The 23,341-nt window shown below is 45.6% G+C and overlaps 1 protein-coding gene across 3 annotated transcripts in view; it reads left to right on the forward strand.

Moving 5' to 3' along the window:
* Positions 1-23,341, forward strand: part of LOC135385474 (uncharacterized) — a 531,071-nt gene that overhangs the window by 460,202 nt on the left and 47,528 nt on the right. For all 3 annotated transcript variants that reach the window (XM_064614805.1, XM_064614806.1, XM_064614807.1), the window contains exons 10-14: positions 45-116; positions 4,642-4,728; positions 8,436-8,682; positions 21,371-21,425; positions 22,274-22,388. In XM_064614805.1, coding sequence (XP_064470875.1) covers positions 45-116; positions 4,642-4,728; positions 8,436-8,682; positions 21,371-21,425; positions 22,274-22,388 — 576 coding nt within the window. The remainder of the gene's footprint in view (positions 1-44; positions 117-4,641; positions 4,729-8,435; positions 8,683-21,370; positions 21,426-22,273; positions 22,389-23,341) is intronic.

The following is a 23,341-nucleotide window of genomic DNA, read 5'->3' on the forward strand; positions in this document are numbered from 1 at the left end:
GAATACATTGATGTTTTCCACCTTTTCTGTTGGATTCTCTCCAGGTGTCCGTAGTATCAAGAGACGAAGTCGGCGCCTACAAGCCTTATTTGTGGCACAAATCCACCTTCATTAAGGTAAGTGAAAACCACACGATGTTCCTACTACATGGCATAGGGGGTCTTCATATTTATAGCAGCCCGCCATCGTAGTCGTAGCGCCATGGCCCGCCATTGTAGCTGTAGCTTTCGCGCGAATAATTTTTGGATCCTTTATGTCATCTTCCGAGCTAGTGTGTAACCCTTTTCTGAAACAAACCCATAAAGAGTCTTCACTACCACGCCATTAATTCTCTTAAATTTCCAGCCAATCTCGGTCCCACAGCCACCAAACATCTATAGGATATCTTCAACGGTACATGGCAAACAGGGCTTGTCCCTAAGGAATGGAAGGTTGCTCAAGTAGTCCCTGTCCTTAAAGCGAACAAACCGTCGACAGAGATCATGTCATGCCGCTCCATAAGCTTCACCAGCTCTATAGGGAAACTCTGGGAGCCCATGATCCTCAATCGACTGCAGTGGTGTATGGAGAAACAGAACCTCATCCCAGATGAACTCACATGTTTCTGTAAAGTACGTTGCTCCGCAGACTCCGTAATGGATCTGGTATCAGACATTGAACACGACAGAGCTCTATCTTACGTCACGGTAGCAGTCTTTTTACACATCAGGCGTGCCTTTGATACAGTGCGTCAAGGACTCCTGAATGCCAACGTGGGAGAACGTATGAAAAACTGGATCTCCGACTACCTAAGAGACAGAAGTATGGAGATGATGACAGCAGACGGGAAAACAAATCTGGTGCCGGTTGAGCAGGGAGTACCATAAGGTGTCGTCCTCAGACCTGCGCTCTTTAATATTGTCACTCGAACTGACAAAGCTTCTACTCAAACAAGTTAACATTACTATTTACGCGGATAACGTATGCATCTAGGTCAGTGGACGTTACATCAGTTTTATCAAAAGTACGTTAGAACATGCCTTAGAAGCAGGGTTGTTAAGTAACTTTGTAAAAGTACCTGAGTACGTGTACTTAGATACTTTTGTGTATCTTGAGGAAATATTAGATACGTTTTCAAACACGCACTTCTAACTGTAACTTAATTACTTTTTTCAGTAACTTGTATCTGTCTTTTTTAGTATTTTTTTAGTAAAAACGACGAAACACGGTCGCCGAGCAGGAGGTGGCGCGAAGGGCGCGCCTACACTAGGGATCCTCCATGCGCGTGAGAAGCTGCAGCAACCCGTCAAGGCTCCCTAGCCGACACCAGGCACGAGCTCCACTTCTCCTCGCCCTTGCTGCACGTGCTCACGCCCTCGCACTCGCACGTGACATTCCTTGTTCCTCGCCACTCTCTGGCGGTCTTGGCTGCAGTGAAAAGAATGGCCGAGTTTGAAGGTGTCGACGCCACCTAGGGCGCGGACGCTGTCTATGAGGCTGTAACTACGAGCAGCCCGAGCAAAGTTGCCGCCGTTCTGTCAGAGGTACCGTGGCCACAATATCGAGAGCACTTTAAATTCATCGGAACGAAGGAGAACGGGAATCTTGAGCTGAAATGTCTCCGCTGTGAGCCGAAGATGAAGTTTCTAAGCGTCTGACCTGTCCCTGTCTCGGTTACCCCAAGTTTAGACGTTCCTTTAATTGTTTTGCCTGCAATTACGTATGATTACCCAAGAAGTCTCTGTGGCTCTAGAGTGACACCTATTATGAGCCAAGGCGAAAGATATGGTCTGCGTACAGAATTGCAAAAAAGTAACTCCACCCGTACTCAGATACTTTTTCAAGGTATTTGTAACTGTATCTCAGTATTTTTTTCTGTCAGTAACTCTAACTGTAACGTAATTACTTTCGAAGCTGAGTATCTGTAACAGTAACTTAGTTACTTTTGAAAAGTAACTTTAACAACCCTGCTTAGAAGTAATCGCCAGTTTCTTTGAAGAGCGCGCTATGGACTTCTCACCAGAGAAAACGGTATATGCCATTCAATAGAAAGAAGCTGAAGAATTTCAACCTCAAAGTACGAGGGGATGAAATCAAACCAACACAGAGCCACAAATTCCTAGGAATAATTCTCAGTCAGAACTTTTTCTGTCGCAACAGATCAAGATGCTTCAGCAGACAACCAAGACTTATACAAATATTACGACGATAGTGGCCAACGGGAAATGGGGCAACGGGAAAACCATCCGGACTGTTCACCAAGCCATGATAACACAAACACTGGCTTACAGCATCGTGTACATGCATAAAATGAGTCCCCATCAAGAAGCCAAGTTAAACGGCATCTTGGGAAGATGCCTCAGAATCTGCCTGGGAGTACCAAGGACAACCAGGATTTCCCCTCTACTGGCGGAAGGACGTGAAGCACCTTCCGTAGCCCTGAGATGCCAAGAAGCAGAAAGAAAATCCCACTCCTAGCCCAGCACTCCAATCATCAGGTCATCAGAAAACTGAAAAATCGCTACAAAAGCAATGCTGCACAGACAGTACGGGAACTCAAAAGAAATATGCCTAAGAAAAGGGTTCACACTCTTCAACAAGAACAGCCCTTTTGGATCCTACCGCACCCGGTAGTATACGCGTACACAGAAATTCCTAGAATCGATAACAAATCAGAAACGGACTCCTCCGTGCTCAAGACACTGTCCCTAGCATGCCTTAAGGACACATTCCCATTAACAACAGTCATCTATAGAGATGGTTCCTGTACAGAAGACAGATCTGCAAGAGCTTTTATAGCTGAAACCATGCAGAAGAGATACAGGCTCTCGCATGGCACCTCATCTACACCTGCTGGACTACACAGTATACGTATTCCAAGCACAATGCCACATCAAAAAATCTCGCCCGAAAACGTGACTCATCTGCACAGATTTGAAGTCCTCCCTAGAAGCCATCATCATAAGGTCTGATTTGAACTATCTGGTGTACAATATCCTCACCACCCCCAGCGATGCCATACAGTCAGGTCACAGTGTGCCACTGCAGTGGATCCCTTCCCACTGTGGTATATCAGGGAACGAAGCAACAGACAAAACAGCCAACGAATCTCTAAGGAAGACCAAGCTCAATGCCATACTTTTCTCGAAAGCAGACTCCAAAGCCTATCTAAGGAAAACGACAGCCCAAAAAATCCAGAGAACTCTGGAAGGCATGCCTCCGACCTACTTATTATCTCTCCTTCATCGATCCTAATTTGACAGCCATCGTCCCAAGAAGCCTGGAGAGACCACTGCAAACAGCCATCCACAAAATCCGCCTAGGTCAGCTCTATTCACGGACAACACTCTACAATATGAAGCTCACATCAACTTCGTTATGCCGCACATGCAACACTCCGCAAGACAGTATCCGCAATCATGCAATATCCGTTTTACAAAACTCACAGAGATCGACTTCAGGTTGTGCTTGATAAGGTCGACTTCCGACCTTTCAGCTTCTGCAAACTATTTGGTTACTGGCGCTGCAAACAGGAGCAAGTAAAAGTGATAAAAGCCCTCTGCGCATTCCTAAAAGACAGCAGGTATCGTCAACCACTATTAAGCGATTCTCACGCTGATGCGAAAATGAGAGATTGAGGGAAACAGTGACGGGGGCTCACGTCAGAGCATCGGACATTCAAATCACCTCTTCGCAATTACACATAAACTTAAAAGAACTGTAGCCGCAGGTGCCCAACAAGGAAACCACATAGCTCCAGAAAGCATTCGGTTATGCGAAGAAGAAGCCATTAATTGATAGTGTAAACGCTGTAGACACCACGGTGTTGGTATTCCAATGTCAATATTTCGTCTACGTTTTTCTTTCGTCTTACACGATTTTTAAACCCACCTTCAGAAGGCCCACTTTTACTATTCCAATCAACTGCAAACAACTAACCCCTTTGATATCCTACACCCAAAAAACATGCTTTCGCCGCATAATGCACTCTATAGCCAACCGCTTATTAATATTTATTATTATTATTATTTATTTATTACTTACATTTATTTATTTTAGGTTTTGAGTATGTGTGTGCATGTGTTTGTTTGTTTGTTTTTGTTTTTCATCGCCAGAGACGAATCAACTAGAGTCACTAAATAAGCTACGCTTAGCTTATTTAGTGACTCTAGAATCAACTACCCCAAATTCATGCAAAGAAAGCGTATACTTCCGGCGGCGATGTCAAATTGATACAAAAGGCGCATACTTCCCATTTTAAACAAATCGGAAAAAGGTAATTACGTATATCATCGTGAAAGGAAGTTATGTTTTCCCCCTTTGTTTGTTTTTGTTTTATTGCCAATGTACCGCAGCGCTTCGTGAACAGTTGCCTTTGGCGATTCATGCCGTCATTAATGTATTCGCAGAAGTTCGATGCCGACTAGTCACTGACTGGGATAACAAAGTGCGCCCGCACCAATTCCTTCCTCCTCACAGGAAAGGTTCTTGGGCTTAGGCTTAATTTAGGAAAGCCGTAAAGCCACATACATGACTGAGTCGATTTTTTTTCTTGCATTGCGTAATACATATGGGGATCGTTTTCCGCTATAACATTAGGAGGAGCTGTTCAATATGAAAGAAGCACTCCAATTCCTCTAAGAGTGACTGCCTGCTTTACAGGGTCCCGCATTCCGAGAGTGGCTGCTCACCAAGATTGTCAACGGCGAAAGGACCAGTTACTCAGCACCAAAGTTCGCAAGGATGCAAGTACGAAATCCTCGAAGCACGTGCTATTCAGCCAACACACTTTTTGCGACGCATCACCTTGAACGCACACACAAAGAAAGTGTCCCACAGATTTGAACACGACTAACGAATTACGACAAAACACGTCTATTTGAAAAGGGGTAAAAATTGGGCTGTTTGGTGCTCAGTTCAGTGCTGTGTCTGTGTTGTCTTTTAAGTGTCGCCCTTCACTGTTTTTTTTTTATATCGATTTTAACTTCGCGTCTATTTCTTTGCCACCAGCAGGTTCTGGATAACCTCAAAACATATCGATTTTAATTGAATGACGGCAGCTCAAGAAACGGCACCAGCAGTATAGGATTCGAACACGCACCCTCTTACTGCCAGTCAGAGATCTACGAATTACACCATGCTGGCTACCCGTTTCCCACTGCTGGTGCCTGCATGCCTGGTGCCTGCTGCTACCACTGCTGATGTCTTTTCTTCAGCTGTCATCATTCAATTCAAGTGTGCAACTAGGCGTTGTGAGGCTTGTGTTGTGTTTGTCCTTCTATGTTTAACTATCTATAATCTATATCACATCATTATATCGATTTGAATTCAGAACTAGCCGTTGGAAAATGATTACAGCACTTGACGCTGTTGCAGGGAAACAACATGAAAACAAGTTAGGAATTGCAATGAGATTTAATTTCCTTCTGGGTTTCAAGAATTCTTACTGCAGCTGCTATGGGAACAAATTCACCGAGTTATACGTGGAGACATTCGAAAGGAAGCACTCACTGGGGCACTCTATGGGTGCTCACTGTAAGGACGTATGGAAGAGAATCATGAAAATACGATTATATTCCTATTTTTACGTTGTCTATTATGCAGCTAAAAAATCAGCACCTTCGTGCCTTTCGACCGAAATTTTTTTTAAAATAACATTTGTGACATATTCCATATGTATGTATGTATGCCTTTATTTCACTTCCATTGAAAATGAGGATCAGGTACAAAAGGGAAAAACCCTGACAAGGTACATGGCCCTGTACAGAGCAGTCATGGCGATAAGTTCAACGGCACTTACATCAATACATCATGCACAACAGATTCAGCAGCACGTTTCGGAGTACACATTGTAACATAATCCCAATTATTAATATTATTATCCTAATGGTAAGAAGAAGAGAAAACACCTTCAATCTTTTATCAGCGACGGTTATAAGCAGCTCATTCCTTAGCTTTTTCTGATATGTACAAGGATGCAAAAAGGTACAAACAAGTGCCTCCTGTTTTTTAGAAAGTTTGACGCAAAGTACCCAGTAGCCGTAATTTGTTCTGCTGAACGGAAGATTAAACATATACGGATTTCGCAGGGAATATCAACAACGTACTCACAAAACAATAATTCATATTTTAAAATGCTGTAATGTGTTAATGCATGCAGTATGATTGAAAAAGTGTGATGTCCTTTCGCCGTACGAGGGCAAAAAATTAGGTACCGCCTCTAGAACCCATAACAACGTATCATATCTGCGTGTGTACATCTTGTGTGTTCGACAAACCAAACCTTTCTATGCGGCAAATGTTAAAAATTAGTCTGACATGATATGTCGCATGCGTCGTGCAGAAGGAACTTTCTCTCTTTGCGCGTTTCATCGTGAAATTGTAATCAATCATTGCAAGATTTTCCACCGAACAGACAGTCCGCCTATATTTACTTACTAAATACAGACTTGACTTTAAGTTCTTACTAATACAAATGCGGGGCTAAATAAGTCTTAACAAACTGCTGTACAATGTAGAGCATAGAAACACAACGCAATCAAGGGGGGGGGGGATATGTTTATTAAGAAAAAAAGAAAGGAAAGGTTAGCCAGGCAAAGAGCCGGCTTGCTATTCCGAAAAAAAAAACGAAAATAGAGGGGGAAGGGGAAAACGAAAAAGAAAAGGAAGGAGAAAGCAAAAAAAGCAAAAAGGGAATCAAAAAGAAAAGGAAGGAAAAAGAAAAAGGGGGAATCGAAACGGAGGAAGGAAAGAAAAACAAAAAGAAAGGAAAGGGAAAGAAAACAAGAAACAAAAAGAAAGGAAAAGAAAAGAGAAACAAAAAGAAACAAAAGGAAAGGAAAAGGAAACAAAGAAAGAAGAGAATAAACACTAGCACAACGTTACATGCAGTTCACAAGTCCTGAGACTCAGAGAAAACCGAGGAGAGCGGCAGTGACAGCCCACTGGTTGGGGTGCAAGACGGGGCCAAGAAGAGCGGCCAACGAAAAGTAGTTACAGCCAATCTGGAGCAGACTGCAGCGGAGGGTGTCCCTATGTTGAAGGTGCTGCTGGCAATACAGGAGTTGGTGTGGGATGCCCGCTTCCACTCCACAGACATTACAGTTTGGTGAATTTAGCCGACCGATCTTGAAGAGAAGTGAGGGTGTATGGGCAACATTGAGTCGTAGGCGGTGGAGAAGGGATTCTTCTTCACGGCTGCGGTGGCAAGTGATGACGAACTCCATCAATGGGTCGATAGACCGTAGGAATGAGTTGTAAGTCGTAGTTTCGGCACGGAACTGCTGAGCACATGTGGCACACCGACGGCGTATGTATAGACGGCATGTGGAGGCTGTAAGCGGCAGAGGTGCCAGGGCCGAAGTGTCATCAGACCCAGCGCGTCTCGCTACTGCGTCTGCTCGGGTATTTCCATACACGCCTACGTGGCAAGGGACCCATTGAAACGTGATGTTGTAACCAGTGGCGAAGAGTTCATTGAATTTTTGAAGCGTCATGGTATGCAAATCGCTTATTATGCTGGGGCGAGATGACGACAACATATCTAGTGATGCCTTGCTGTCGGTAAGAATGACCCATGTTCCGTGCCCGGATTCGGTAATATGCTCCAGTGCTGCCAGGATACCAAACAGTTCAACAATCAAGCTTGTACAGGCTTCCTATTAATAACATTTCCCTGATACTGGGGAGGTATGCACAAAGGACGGACACAAATGGACGACACGACACTCGTCTATATTCGTACACTATAAGAATTTCGTAGGTCAAATGCATACATAATTGCACCTGCTTGCAGATAGTTGCGTTTGAAAGACAAAACTGAGTGTGACTTTTTACTTCTAGAACCACGTGGGGGAAATACAGAATTCAAACAAAAAACGAAATGTGAAGCGTTCGGGACTTCGTTGACGAGATGTTCTTTCATTAGAATTGTCTAATCCGTATATCTCCATGCATTCAAAACGTTTCGACTGTCACGATATTCACCACCTATATTAATAGAATGTTCGTCTACGAACTCTATGTCTTATCTGATTGATATTCAAAAGCAAAACCGGTAAATTTGTTATTTCTGACAGTTGCGCGCTGTCCACCTTCATTCAGACCTTGTCGGCGCAGCACAGGGATGTGACATCCCGCTAAGGGATTATTGTATGTCAATTTGTAAATTCGTCGTGAGGTTTGGAACAGCACAGCAGACATACAAGATAAGCAAATGATATGAAGGAGAAGCGTATTGGTGAACCACGTGTCGTGTGTTACACCAATGCGAACAGTCATTTCGGTTTCACTTGGAGCTCCGCTGCACAGTGCGAGGAAGGCGGCCGAAACATTGGCACTCCGCCATGAATATATTTTTGTGCACACCTCAGTACAAAGTCACGGCTGATAGGGACTGTGTGTTTATATTACACTGCGAAAAAGTTTTCAAGTCCCTCCCTGGTATTGTTCTGCAGGACCGTACGCGTAGCCAAATGCTCGAAGACATGGTGCAGAACCTCCAGAACCACGCGGAGACGGGTCAAATACCAAAGCCTTACCGCAGGGGTTCGTGGCGTCCCATCGGCCATATGAGACCATCCTCTCCACTGCTTGACTCCGTGAGGGACCCCTTTGAGGGATACGATCAACTCACCAGGGATTTCTCCAAGATGTTTCAGGGCACCAGGCAGCTCTGTGACGTGGTCTTCAACGTCGGCCAGAGTAAGCAACGTCGCTCTTCTAGCATGAATGGACTATGCGACCGCTCAAACACCCTATAAAATGTAAACTGCAGAGCCTTAGAAAAATAGTTAAAACAAGCACTGCGTTTAAAGGGACTATCGCATCCGGAAACGTGTGTACTGAGACGGTTACGGTAACGTTCGGCACCGCTTCACAGTCTACTTCTCTTCCTAAACAGCTCACATATCAAATAAGAGTTTTAAAGATTACTATTCCCTCTGCAGCTAAGGGAACCTCAGCGATAGTAACATCACAATCACGTAAGCCAGGCACACGAATGAAAGCGCAGCGCAGGCGATTGTCTCCGAGCTCGTCTGCTTCACGTTCGCACCGCAATAGACTAAGTGAAATGCCCTCAGTAAATACGCCGGCTTTCACTTACTTGTGTGAGCTCTGACGCGACCATGTCGCGTGAAGTGCGGTGTTACGCTCTTGGCTGCATGAACACGTCCGGCGCTAACCCAGAAATGACAAATTTCACAACCGATCACAGAATCTCCGCGAACTGCATACGCCGCCCCAACCGCCTGCCCTTCGATTGCTAAAGGCTCTCAGACCTCTCCCTGATTGGACTTGTCCGCGCACAGTCCCTTTAAGCCTCAACAACGCCCAAACAACGATCTGAAAAACAGCAGTAGACGAAAAGTCAGCGAACGCCGATGGCGGGAATTAACCCACTGCTCCAGATGTATGGGGTTGACTCCGGCTTCCGGAACTCTCTGACCTTTTGTCAACTGCTCTGCTTCATCCCGTGAAATGTTTGCTGAGGACGCGTCTTCCTGTCGAAAAACTGTGCACCATAAATTTCTCGCTATTAAAGCGCGTCATTTTTTAATCACGGTTGAATCGGTTGAAATCGTCTCGGGATCTCCGCACCGCGCTCCTCCTTCTTCTCATGTTGCTCTCGTCGTTTCTTGAAAGCTAGACGGTTAACCCCTGTGCCTCCTTACGTTGGGTTAGCAAACGGCTTCAAGGAGTGCAGGTGAGTCATTGGCACAGATAACGTCGCCGTGCATCCAATGGAGATTCGATGCACGGCGGCGTTATCTGTGACATAATCAGGCACAGTGGTGACAGGGTCAGGTTTCCCTCCACGACATTCATGCCGCCGGTCGCCGCGTGGTGTCGCAAGGTGTATCAGCTTCATGTAACTTCGGTACTTTGTTAATATTCTCTCATGGGAACACCGTTCCCGTACCGAACGTAAAACCTCAGTTGTATGTTTGGGAACGTCTCATCTGCCAAACATGAACGAGAAAAAACCGTTTCATAGTCTCTTTAATGTCCCCCTTCTTCCATTCGTGGCAGACATATCTTGTGCGGTTATTTTGCACGCGGAAGCTATATCCGTCTCGGTGTACGTAAGTAAGCATTAGTGTCCCTGCATGCAGTCGCAACAGGGTTTGCGCGCATAGTATTTACTGAATTGAAAATTCCGTCTCAAAACATGTCACCCGTCGCGTTTATGTACAGTTACCTGCTATATGATTGGGCGACTGTCGATTATGTAATGCTCTTGTATCGTTTTTACAAGTAAGAGCGTTTGCCAGGTCACATTTTGACACGTAGATTTTGTCTCCACGAATGAAATGATCCTTGATGCGCCTACATACATAATATCCGCGCGAATGCGGACGCAACTGTTTCAAGCAGCCTGTTTGCTGATGCGATTGCAGACACTAGAAGCGGGGGTACGGCGCGAATACAGATACTGTCACTTTTATCTCCGCTCACATCTAGTTATGGTACCCAGTGTGGTACAAGACGTGAGGAACACGAAGCGAAGTTGTAGTAAGACGTGGAGAAACGAGACCAATCATGTTGATACAAAAACGAAACGCATGCAATCGCATTCAACTAAATATAATGCACCTAAAATACGTTCCGACATCTCTCTTTTGGCGCGGCATGCTCCTTCGTTACAACTATAGTTTCTTCTTTCACGTATATAAAACCTTCTGACGAATTGTCTTTTGAAACAATGGTAACGTATTCGAAGAACGTGCACTTTAAGAAGGGTTCACTTTCCAACGTCATCAGTCCTAAAGTATTCTTGATATGCTGTACATAACCATTTCAACTGTACTGTAATTAGATCAACGCTGAGTGGAACGGGTGCAGGTTTTCTCTCTGTCGCTGTGTTTCAGTCACGCATTCGTTGACTCATTTCCATTGCATCTAACTTCATCCTTTCAATGTCTATCTACGTTTGATCAAATAATGTTCCCCTGTGCATGTGGCACTGAAGAAGAATACTTTAAGGTCGATTCAATTGAACTTGGCACGTTCGCTAAAATGCTGCGTAGGAAGTAGACAGCCTGAGCTATCTTCCCGGGGAAGGAAAAATGAACGTCTGCCTAAGGAATTACCCAAGAGAGCCGTACAGTCTGCACGTCCCATGAGAAAAGGCCTCATACGGCTTTACATGCACCAGAAATTGTGGGCAAGGCAGAATAATCGGCTTCATAGTCAGTTTGTGTTAGGAAGCGGCATTTTACGAGGGTAGCTTCGTGATAGCACACAAAGGAAAATTCGAAAAGATTTTTCAAGTACAGAATTGTTCGCTCTATATGCGGCTAAAACGCTTTTGCAGAAGAGGGCTCGAGAAAGCTTTTGTGGAGCACTTTGTTCTGGATGCTTGTGTTTTGTTGAGCCGTTACTTGAGCGGGTAACGTGAAGACAGGTGCAGGTGCATGCACCGACTACGGCAAGTTGTTCCGTCACCTCCACCGTAAGGTGGAGAACGGTTTTGCACGTGTGTAGTTACGTCATTACTTTTACAAAAGAAGACATAAGGGTTGGTCAAAAAGTTCCCGGACTGGTTTTATTGCTGACCGACAGAGGGCAGCACGAGGGTGCGGTAGCCCCATCTGGGAAAATCTAGCACTGACCAACAGGAGTGCCGCGTGGTGTCACCCGATCTACTCTGTGACCAGAGTTATTAGCAATTTTCTCTTCACATGGAGTACCCCGTCTGCGATTTCGTCATGAATATCAAACACGAGCTGAGAACAAACGGCAAGTTTTGTGTCAAACTTGAGAAATCTGCAACGAAGAAGTTTGAGATGATTCGCCAAGCATATGGCGATGAATCAGTGAGCAGGACAACGTGTTTTGAGCTGCACGCACGCTTTAGAAGTGGCAGGACTTCACTGGACGACGATGAACGGCCAAGAAGACCATCCACAAGCAGCACGGCGGAAACTACTGCTTTTTTTTTCGTTTTCTTCGACATTCCCGGCATTGTGCATCAAGAATTCGTCCCTGCTGGCCACACTGTGAACTCTGAGCTACTGTACTGCAAAATTGTGAGTCGCCTGAGGGAGAACGTTAGGCGAAAACATCCAGAACTGTGGCGTGAACAACGCCATAGTTCTGGCAACGCCACAGCTCCACCACGACAATGCTCACTCACATTCGTGATTGAAAACGCGGGAGTTCCTTGCACATAACGTCATGATCATCGCTCCACATCCCGCGTATTCGCCGGACTTAGCCCCCTGCGATTTCTTTCGGTTCCCTAAGCTGAAGTCGCGGCTGAAGGACCCCCGATTTGAGGACGTCCAGATGATCCAGGTAGACTCGCGAAAGGTGCTTCAGCAGCTGAAAGAACAAGACTTCCAGGGGGCGCGTTCCGACAGTGGCGGCGGCGCTGGGAGCGATGTGTAGGTGCCCAAGGAGACTACTTTCAAGGGGATATGGCAGATATTTGAATAAATGATCTGGTTGCATTTTTATAGGGCTAGTCCGGGAACTTTTTGATCAACCCTCGTATTGTTATGTGGACGCCTTATGTAGAGGGCGAATTTAGCAAATGCTGCACATATTGATCGCGTCGTAAAAATAGGAAGCGACATTTCTGGTGCTTCAAACTTTGCAGTCGCAGACTGATGGTCATTTGTTTGAAGTTTCATCCATTTTTTTTTCTTTTTTCAAGTGCTGTCACTTTGTAGAACAAACGTCAGAAGCAAAGCAAATCCTCACCCCATGCATTTCCTATGGCCTGTACCGCCCGCAAACCGCCATGTTTTCCTCTCTCTGCTTCACGTTCACACTCCCACGTATAGGTGGCGCTGCCTCGAAACCGAGCATCTGGTTGTTGGTTGTTCCCATGGAAGTAAGAAACTAAGGAGATGCCCTAAGCGCCTCTCCCAATGCAAGCGAGAGTGCTGTGACCCGCGCATGGCATTGTGGTTAGTTGCCCAGACACGTGACCCATAAACGTCACGGCAAGACGTCATAAAACATGGCGTCCTCATTGTCCGCGGCGTATCTTACCTGAATACAGAGACGAGCTGCGTCCGAATAACTTGTTTCCGCTTTCATAACATCTTTGGAGTTATCACACCCGTTGAAACACAAGATAGATCATCTCAGTGTGGACGCAATGGATCACTAAATCGCTAGAAGACATACGTACGTCATCGTGACTTTGCCTGGCTTCTCTTCTGTTTTGCTCAACTTTTGCTGTGATTTATCACGCGGCAAATGTTGAAACAACCCATAACCTTCAAAGTATTGTGCAAATGTACTCCTTGAAGGTAAGACGTTTGCTGAAGATGAGGTTTGCTAAACTTCCAATCCTCCGCGCAGACCGCCATAACGCCGAAACATGTGGGGATCACGTGACCGGGCAACTAGATGGGCGTGGTATTGCCAGGAGCGACCGCTAGAGGGGTCCCACGGCCCTCCGATCTTATAGCCCTCTCCTTAGTTTCTTACTACCATGGTTGTTCCATAGCTTTCGATTTTGCTTCGTCTCCAGGCAGCGCCACCTATACATGGTCATGTCAACGTGAAGCAGACACATGAAAAATTGCAGTTTGCGGGCGGTATAGGCCATAGGAAATGCATGGGGTGAGAATTTGCTTTGCTTCTAACTTTTTTTCTACAAAGTGATAGCATTTGAAAAAATATGGATCCAGGCGAATGACTATCAGTCTGCGAAGTTTGAAGCACCGGAGACGTTATCTTGCATTTTTACGACTCGATCGAGATGTGTAACCTTTGCTAAATTCACTCTGTATTTTTGTAGGTCAACACTCCATTCATGCTGTGGATCAAGACCGATGACCCAATAGATAAAACTCCGCTTAAGCGACCACACGACAGTAAAAGTAATGTGGTTCAAGTTAAAATATTTTTGTTGCGTATTAGAAGTAATGAATGCCTTCAAGGAGGTATACAAAAATTGAGAAATATATTTCTTGGCAGTTGGCTGGTGCCGCTACATCGTGTAGACTCGTACACTTTCTGAGTGAAAATATGACGAACCACCGTTACGCATCTAAAAAAAACGCAACTAAAAAATAACTGTTCTCTTTGGCGCACTGCCACACACGTACGGAATGCGATAGCATTGTGGCAGACAGACGATGGTCCCTACGCTGTCACCGTACGTGACATCCGTGCGGCGCTATGGCAAGCCGGATCATAGGCTGATATGGGCATCGTGCGGAAACACGGGTTTCGCCTGCGAACGTGTTTACTTCTTGTTGACGTCAGAGTACTCTTTGGTGAGCGTTCCTGAACATCTGGCCGAGTGTAATGGCGGCACGCTTTCTCGCATGCCACTTCCTAGCATTATAAAACAAAAACGCACAAACAGAAGACACAAGTGAGAGAACCTTCACCAACTTCTTCACCAACTAACCCCACGCTTTTAAGCTTCCTTCCTAGTAATATGGGCCACACGGCGCTTACGTTCCACATTTTCGGTCACCGCGTCTACATCTCCCGCAGCAGGCCCAATCCAGCCCAGCAACGATCTGCGCTAAGCTCTTTTGACATTCCTGGCTTTTTGACATTCCTGGACACCACCGGACTTCGATCGTTATTGTGAAGGGGCTCATTATTTTATTCCCCACATCCCCACCAACAATGGGGTAGAGTATCGCCTCTGGCGATGAACCTCCCCACTCTTCCTCTCAAAATAAAGTTGTCGTCCCGCAGCAGCATATCCGGCAGATCTGCGAACTATATACATGAGCGAATGCTGCGCAGCACGTCGCCTATGCCAGTGGTTCCCGAACATTGCTACCCTGCAACGCATCAGCACTACAAGATATCGAATGGCGACCCCCCCCCCTTGATTTCGCGATGCAACATGGCGTCCGATTTCAGCGCATGAATAGTAACACACAAGCGACGCTGCAATTTAATTTGATAGTTGATATCGTCACAGTTAAGGTCAGTAAGATGGGCTAGGAACCACCGCAGGCAGTAAAATAAACGCGTGGCAGCAGGTATGGCTGTTCTTATTCACTGAAGTGAGCTTGCTTTGTAGACATTGTGGTCCCCCACCACGAGCTTTTTTTGGGCGCAGAATAGTAGGCAGAGCATGGTCTATGGACATCGCTTCTTTATTGTTTTTGAGCCGATTCGCGCCCCCCCCGCTGAGTCTGTCGCGACCCACTGTTCGCGAAATATTGGTCTACACTGTAACTCCGCGGCTGTCCGCGTCCTCGGCGTTCGTGTTGCCAGATGACGTGGACGACATCACGTGAGATGCGTGTGACACACTGATCGACTATAGCGGCATGGCCGAGTGGGTAGGGGCGTCCGCTCGTTGGTGGTAGCAAAGGTCATGCGTGAGATTATGACGTCATGTGTTCGAATCCTACCACCGCTGGACCAAATGACTGAGGACAAGCCACCCTATTTTTTTTCTTTTTGATTATGTCCCCAATGAAGTAGAATGACGTGGCGCGCGTTTTCCTCGCACTACTATCCTCCTTTCTGCTCTGTTTCCCGTCGTTTGTTGTTGTTTCTTGTTTCTCTCTTTGGTTGTTTTTTAGTTTGTGTTTGTTGGAATGCTCAAGTTATAGAAAAACGACGGAGCCTTGGCTTTTTTTGTCACATTAAGTGCTTTATTGTGCGGTACACGTTTATGAAAGCGACACGTACGCAGCACAGTTGCAGTAACGAAAACTACATGACATTAATATTGCTCCGGAATTTGCTTGAAGAAGCCTGACGACGTCGTACTGCCTGGGGCAAGGACTGCTACGGGCTGGAGCTCAGAAGCTGTAAGACTAATATTAGGATCAGATATACAGCTATACATGGTGAAAGTTGCATGATGAAAGTGTGCAATGTAAACACAGACAAAAGCTAGTATTCAATGCGAGAAAAAACAACGATGATGGCACGGTTGTGAGAAGCTCACAGCTATGGGGTGTGATGTACCTGACGTACTGATTTTTTCTAAGTACAAAAAATATTTTTTGTTGCGCTACCTAATATGATATGTGATATCTGGATATATGATATATCCAGGCTGAATACCGAGACAAAACTTGGCTTTGGAGCTACAGGAGAGCTATTAAGTTAACAACGTCGGATAAAACTTGTCCAGCGAAATCACCGAAAATTACAGACTTACCACAGTGACATGCATTTAGACAGTACAACGCGAGGGGTTATTGAATCATAATATGAAAATGACATTCTTTTACGAAAATAAATATAATCGTAACTGCAAAGCTACGTGTTCGGTCACAGCGTAGTCCGGGATTTACAGTGACTGTTGAGATACTTATCTACAAAACGCGAAGTGAATGCGGTGTTTAAGGCAACAAGCAATAACAAATTTCTTACTTCTGTCGACTGCCGCTGATCGGGTAAAGAACGAGGCTTTGGACTCTCGAGTCGTTTCTACACCAAGAAGCAGTGCAGAAATGTTGCGCAGGCATCTTCCGTTGCGGCTGCGACTTTTCGAAGACACTGACATCAGGGGGTTGGACTCGCTCAAAAAAGCGTTACCAGAAGGGAGCTGCCACCCGTTGGTCATGGGAGGCGTTGCCTTCCGTTGGCTGCTTCATTCCGCTAAACTTGACGTGCTTGTTTTCCTAAATTCATCACTTGCTATCGAAATTCGGCGTACTATGCGGGTATCTCATATTTATTTGTTAATCAAATAAGCAATGAATATTTTCCTACTACATCACTTGCTTGTGTGCTGTCGTTCGTTCGTCACTTTATTATCACGAAACTCGACAGACCAGAGCATGAATGGTGGGTGGTTTCGTTTTTGCCATTTCCGGTTCCCGTTGGTTCGCAGAGCAGCATGAAGATGACGGTTTACTATGTGTATTCATCTTTGTATTATTGTTGTCTTCGGAAATGCATACCCACATTTGTGACGATCGGTAACGAATTATTGATTTCGCCCGCAAAGCATATAAACGCCACTTCAACACGTCATAGGCAGTAAACATCTTCATCTGTGTTGGTGGAAAACAAAGGGTTGGAGGTGTTGCAGGTAATCTCATATATAAAATATGATTCACGTTTGATATGACAACGTTTACCTTGTGATTCCGATAGCAGTAATTCTGCACGTCTCCCGAAGGTTCGTACGCACTCAACGCAATTACCCAGCTTGCCTCGCTTCCTACGCTGGACGTCGTTCCCTCCATCGGCTCGTTTCCCTCGTTTGTTATCCCACGTGACTGCACAGGGTTGGCAACAAACGGAGCAGCTCCGCTGTAGCTAGGGGGCAGAAATTCCTCCACTAACACTGTCCATGACCAACGGATGGCTGCGCCCATGCGGTCACGCTCGGGATAGGAGAATTCCATTTACGGCGCGACAAGTACGTTCTCTAGAGTCTTCCTATATTAACTCTATGACTGACATGGTCCGGTCAGCGCTTTTAAACAGGAAACATAGGAATTAATAGACCAACCGCTATACACGCCATGAGCCACCAAAGACGGACGCCCGTTACTCCGTGGACGCCGGTTCCAGCCGGCTCGTCCGACGCGCTGTCGCGTGTTTGAGCGCTCCCGCACAAATTTGAAAACGGCCAATCATCTCTCAGAAAACAGTCATCCTCATGGGAGCCAATCAGTAACGACTAGCCACCGGATGTGGGCGTGACGTAAAATTGGTGACGTTTTCTGACGTCCAATGACGCGAAAAGCATGCAGCGCCTCACTTCATCGCGCAAATGAACTCGCGAGTTTCGTACCCCTGTGTGTACGCTGCTCACACCCATGGTGTGGCGCTAACACGCAATCACAGAGAAGCACACAGTACGGAGCTGTTCAGAATATTTTGTTAAGAAAATTATCTAATTCTCCAAGCAAGTAACTGACCTAATTACACTTTGCTTATCAACGGAGGTTTGCACATCGGACGCGCTTTACGAGAACAAGAAATCTGTATGTTCAAGATCAGCATCGCGATGCCAGCCACCACAAATGAATCAGGTGCTTGTCTTATCATATTTTCGGGACCGTTATCGTGAAGACCTTCTGATCTGCTAAATCTCTTCTAATCCTTCAAAATCTCCCTACTGCCGCGATACAGAAACGAACCAGGGGAGATAGCGCATCGCGAGAATGAAAGGGCTCCTCTCCACTGACGCTAGCTACACCGAGTCTCGAAAGCGCGTAAAGAAATGCTGTCGCATTTAAAAATCAAAGGAGCTACTTCTCGTTGCATAGCAGGTAGCGACTCGCGAGCTATACGCGTGTGTTATAATGATCTACCACAGAGCTGATTATACCTACCGATACCGTTATCACAGGCATCATCCCGCTGTTTTCAAATCCTCGGTGTCATTCAGAAGACGGAAATGGCCACCTTTTCACAATACACCAGTTTGCGCGCCTGACGTCACACTCTAGCGGTGGCGCTGCGATAAGCAGACCGCCTACTTGGTGTGGGTAAAATAGAAGTCAATTAGAGTGATCGTGGAGTTGTCGTGGAGTGAAAGTGGGCATGCCGCAAAGCCGTGTATCCTTCGGGTACATAACCCGAGGGGGGAAAGGGTGGCGAAATCGCTTTTTCATTAGTTTACGCGCAACATAGAACCAAGAAATTGTTTGATCGCTGCAGTTAAACGGAAATATGCCCGGACATCGCGTCACGATACCTCTGTACAAATTAACGACGCTAACATGAATAGCTGCACGGTAGCAAATTAGCGCCGTTTTCAGAAACGCGCCCTGAGAGTGCGCCTTTATCGCCATAATGACAATCACTTGTCAATGGCGATAAAGCTATTTCGCGCAGGACGAAAGTGCTGTGCTGTTAAGGTGGGTAGCACTGCCATTGGATGAGGCATTTATATATATGGGGATATAGCGAAATGCGCAATCCCTAATCATTACATTATAGTGTACTATCTCCAGAAGGGTAGCTAGGTAGGAAAAATTTATTTTTATAAAACCACAAATAGCTTTATCGCCATTGGCAAGTGCTTGTCATTATGGCGATAAATGCGCACTGTCTGACCCATCCAATGACACGATCGCAATCCTGTTTACGAGTTAAGCAGAAAACGAGTAGCCATATCAAACCGTCGGTCGAAGCTGTTCCTTATCTTGCGGCTCTCCCACTAACAATGCAAGCGGATGAACACGAATTTGAGAGCAGGATAGCGCATTCCTGCACTGCTCCGCGCAAGAAATTTGTAAACCGAAACCAGTTAATGGTTTGGCATTGTCTCAGAGTGACCATCACTACGGCACAGGTACCAAAGCCCGGCGAACTAAAACAAAAAGTCAGGATGTTTATTTAATTAACACCAGCTCCCGTGGCATAGTGGTTAGGATGATCGCTTTCCACGCCGAGACTGGGTGGTGACACGGGTTCGAATCCTGTCACCGCCTTTGCTGTCTGAGGTTTTCCCTGGGTCTTCCGAATACTTTCCAGACGAATGTCGACACTGTTCCCCCTGAAGTCGGCTCAGGACACATGCTAACCCCCCCCCCTGTCCCCCACTCCTTCATGCTGTCGTCCCTGCATCTGTCCACGTCTCTCCGCCGCTGATAGACACAGTTGCTTCGCGGCGCTAACACGGAATTTAAAAAAAATTAATTAACGAGCGCGTGAAAATGAGAAACTGAGCGGCCAGTTTGTGTTTGAAACTTTTCGTGTTTGTCTGCGTGTTCCGTGTCGTTCGGTTATTCGTTCGTTCATCATGATGCAGCAGTTAGTCTGCGCCCTCTCCCTTTTGTCGATCAGTAATTCATTTGGACATCGTGGGTGATCTGGATGTGCCGACGAAACGCCACGGCACAAGACAGAATTCTGCGCAAATAGTGTGCACTGCAAGGAATAGAAGACCACACGGACGAAGAGGTATCGTCCGAGTGATCGTGTACGGTGACACACATAAGTTCAGCTTCATGGCCTTAGGAGTAAATAACGAGATTTAGCAGATCGGAGGGTCTTAACGATAACTCTTCCGAAAACATGACAACTCAATCGCCTGATACCTTTGAAGTGGCTTATACCCCTGTCAGACGTACTAATTTAGTGTCACTTATTTGAAGTGCACTCCGTCCCGTAATGTCACTTTCACTAGGCTCCTGCTACACGGCATAAGTGAGTGTCACTAAGCAGTCATGGTGATGACGATGGGCGAGCTTGAACTCCCACCTAACATCGGGGAGTGCGCCATGCTTTCTTGGTAAAATCATTTTTCTTACGTCCAGAAACATTCCATAAAGATTTTCTTCGCAGTCGAAGTCGATTGAACGTCATAAATATAATTGTTGCGAACCAACACAAGTATATTTATTTGACAAATTTTCAATCTTCTTCACCTCTTTGGTGGTGTTTACTATGTCTTGCGCGTGCAACTGGCCCGCGATGTCAGCATACACTTTCGCGTTTCGCTTGGTCCTCCCATGTTCTGATAGCATAGGTTTCTATCTCAGACCACGATGCCCTGTCTTTTTTGTCTTCCATTATTCAGTGCTTCACTGCGAGTATTTCGCGATTTCGCCGATAACACTTAACCACCGTGCAATGTCAACAAATATGGCTGCCGCGAAGTGGATTCCGAACTCTACTGGGCAGTCTGTGAACGAGAGTACCGGTAAATCACGCCAAAAATCCTTACGTCTTTCTTATACAAATCAGCGCTGTCTTAACGAATTTGTCCAAAAATAAATTCCGATTGGGTTGTTTCTTTCCTTTTCCAAAAATAAGCTTTTTGTTACGCAATCCCTGCCCTGGAGGCTACGTACTCGATTGTCGCAGGCAAAGTGAAGTGAGTTTGGCGAACTCACTTCATCGTAAGTGTACTCTGCATTTAGTGTCACTAAAAGATGCCGTGTGACTCCGAAAGAATGACACTTACTGCAAGTGTACTCGCTGAAAGTGACACTAAATTAGTACGTCTGACAGGGGTATTACATCACGTTGCTGACCTTTGATTTGATAGCTTCCTTTATTGTATCGTTTCCGTAGAGTGCTGCTAATCTACTAAAACTCCCGAAAGTGTGCTTCTTTCGCATCCGAAATGGTGTCGTTGTCCTTCGTCTGCTGCAATGTTGTCGTACGCGTTTGGCAGTGCGCCAAAGAGTACAGTCATCTTTTTTTCCCTTGATATACTACCTTGGTGCTCGCCATCCAGTTCCCGACAAGTTTAAAAGGCAAATAATTTTGCCTTGGTAGGTACTATTGCACATAAAATGAATTATTGCCCTGATGGACAACCTCCTCTCCTCATATGCCTCTAACGTTTCGCCCACGCATGCAGCGCAGTGTGCTGACCTGCTTCTGTTTGAGTGAAGTGTTGACAGGTATTAACTGTCATGAGACATCATCTACGAGCTTGCGTAATTTTTCGTACTGTGTTGTTGTAGTGTTCCATTTTGTGTTGCTTGTCCTCATGATACACTCACATTTCATGCTTTTCTTGCAGGTAGAGACAAGTCTAAAGTTTTCGCCGTACGGGCAATATTGGGTGTGAGAAGCAGGTGAGTCCACATCTGACGTTCCAGAATTCCAAAATTCTGAAGGTTTATCGACCTCCTACGTACATAGCGTTGGCGCAGGACGATCAAAACATAGCCTATCCTCTTTTCAACATTGTTGTGGAAATGTTCAGCACAAGAAACCATCACGTCATTCACGACCTCGATTGAAGATCAGGAGCCCTTCGAGTCCCCGGGAGGATGACATTGAATTTAACACACATATCATAACTGCATGCATGCTCAAACAGAAGAACAGAAAACGAAGAACTCATTTGCTTGCATAACTGCCCACGTAAACACAAAATAGAAACTTTAGAGAACCAATATTTCTATTTTGACAGCATGTTCTTGTGTCGTTTTAAACTCACATGATCTGAATAAGGAAATGCTATCCTTTACATAAATGCTTCTCACTACACTCTCACTACACTCTCACTACAAAATGCGTATAGCCCAGGAAATATAGGTCGATTTCGATAAGGGATAGCCGAAGAGTTGTTTATAGTGAAACACTCTTGCCAGATATTTTTATTTAAGTCATCTCAATGGGCGAACTTTGCCGTTAACCGACACATTCTGGTTTGACACAGATCAGTGCATCCCCTTCAGTACGACTTGCTCTATTTCAGTGCTAGCATGTTATAAACAGGACGAGCAGTTCTTCTACACAGTGATGTTCCGGCCTGACTTCCTAAGCGAAAATTCGACAATGATTGCTTTCGGCGACCTGAAGTATATCAGACATAAGTGAATAATAGCATTAAGATCCTCAGTGTATGATCACATAACGCGTAATGTCTGTCGGATTTGGAGGATGCGTTATGACCGGCCTTTCGTTGTAACTGCAGAGTATTTCTTGAGATGTTGTACGGCTTCAGCACGGGATTCGGACCCTGCACGAGCGGCGACCCTGCCAGCAAAGTTGTCAGTCCTTCGGGGCACAAATCCAGCAATTTTCTTCAGGTATGGTTGAACGTCCCGTGTTCGTGTGCGATCCCATTCAGCGAGGTTGTGGCGAATGAAGACCTGTCTCCCTTGCGTTGCAGTTTTCCCCTTTGCCTTCATTTATGTTAATAGACTCAATATAAAAACGCCTGAAGTCCACGAACGAGGTAGCCAGACTAAGGTTCATACGCTTAAGAGCACCTAGTTTTAATAAGCTTTCGTGCAGAGTGTGCGCTTCATCAAGTAATTTGATGAAGTGACGATTAAACTCAAATGCTCCTAGTCCTTTGAGCTTGATTCTGACTACCTCATTTATGTTGCTTAGAATACGCAGGTTTTTCAAGTTTCACAACTGTTCGTTGCAGAAATGTACTGTTTGGAAATGCTATCAATGTGGAAGTTGTTTCAGTGCCATAATGGATGCCTATGTTCGTTTTGAAGCGATGTTACAAGATAGCGCGGAACAGGCACGCGGACGGCTTGTGCATGTTCTTGCAAGCCACCCCACGAGCAGCCTGAAAGCATCAGTTTCAAAGCTTTGTGGACATTGTAGATGTTGAAATATAAGGTCCCGGCCGAGGACGGCAGCAAATTGGTGGAGGTAAACATTGCTTCCAGGACCGTGTGTCGGAAATGATTTCCGGCGCTCGTCAAAAGAACCCTAGTTGGTCGAAATTATCCGCAGTCCTACCCTGCGGCACGTACAGCATGTGGCCACATAATTGTGAACGGCTTCACGTTTTGTGTAAGTTTATTCCCAATTATTATCGTAAGGTCCTTGTTTGGAAGAGAGAGAGGGCGAACCTACTTGCCGGCGTACAATCAACCAGCATTTACCCGCTGTTCAGGTTCCTTTAGGACTACGTAGTGGACTTTGATGAATACAGACACTGACGAGTGCAGAGAATCCCCTTGTCCGTTCAGTGCGATTGAATTTTTCAGAAAGTTCAGGTATATTGTCGCAAAACAGT

This window comes from Ornithodoros turicata, chromosome 2, assembly GCF_037126465.1.
Source record: "Ornithodoros turicata isolate Travis chromosome 2, ASM3712646v1, whole genome shotgun sequence".
In the NCBI taxonomy this organism is placed as follows: domain Eukaryota; kingdom Metazoa; phylum Arthropoda; class Arachnida; order Ixodida; family Argasidae; genus Ornithodoros; species Ornithodoros turicata.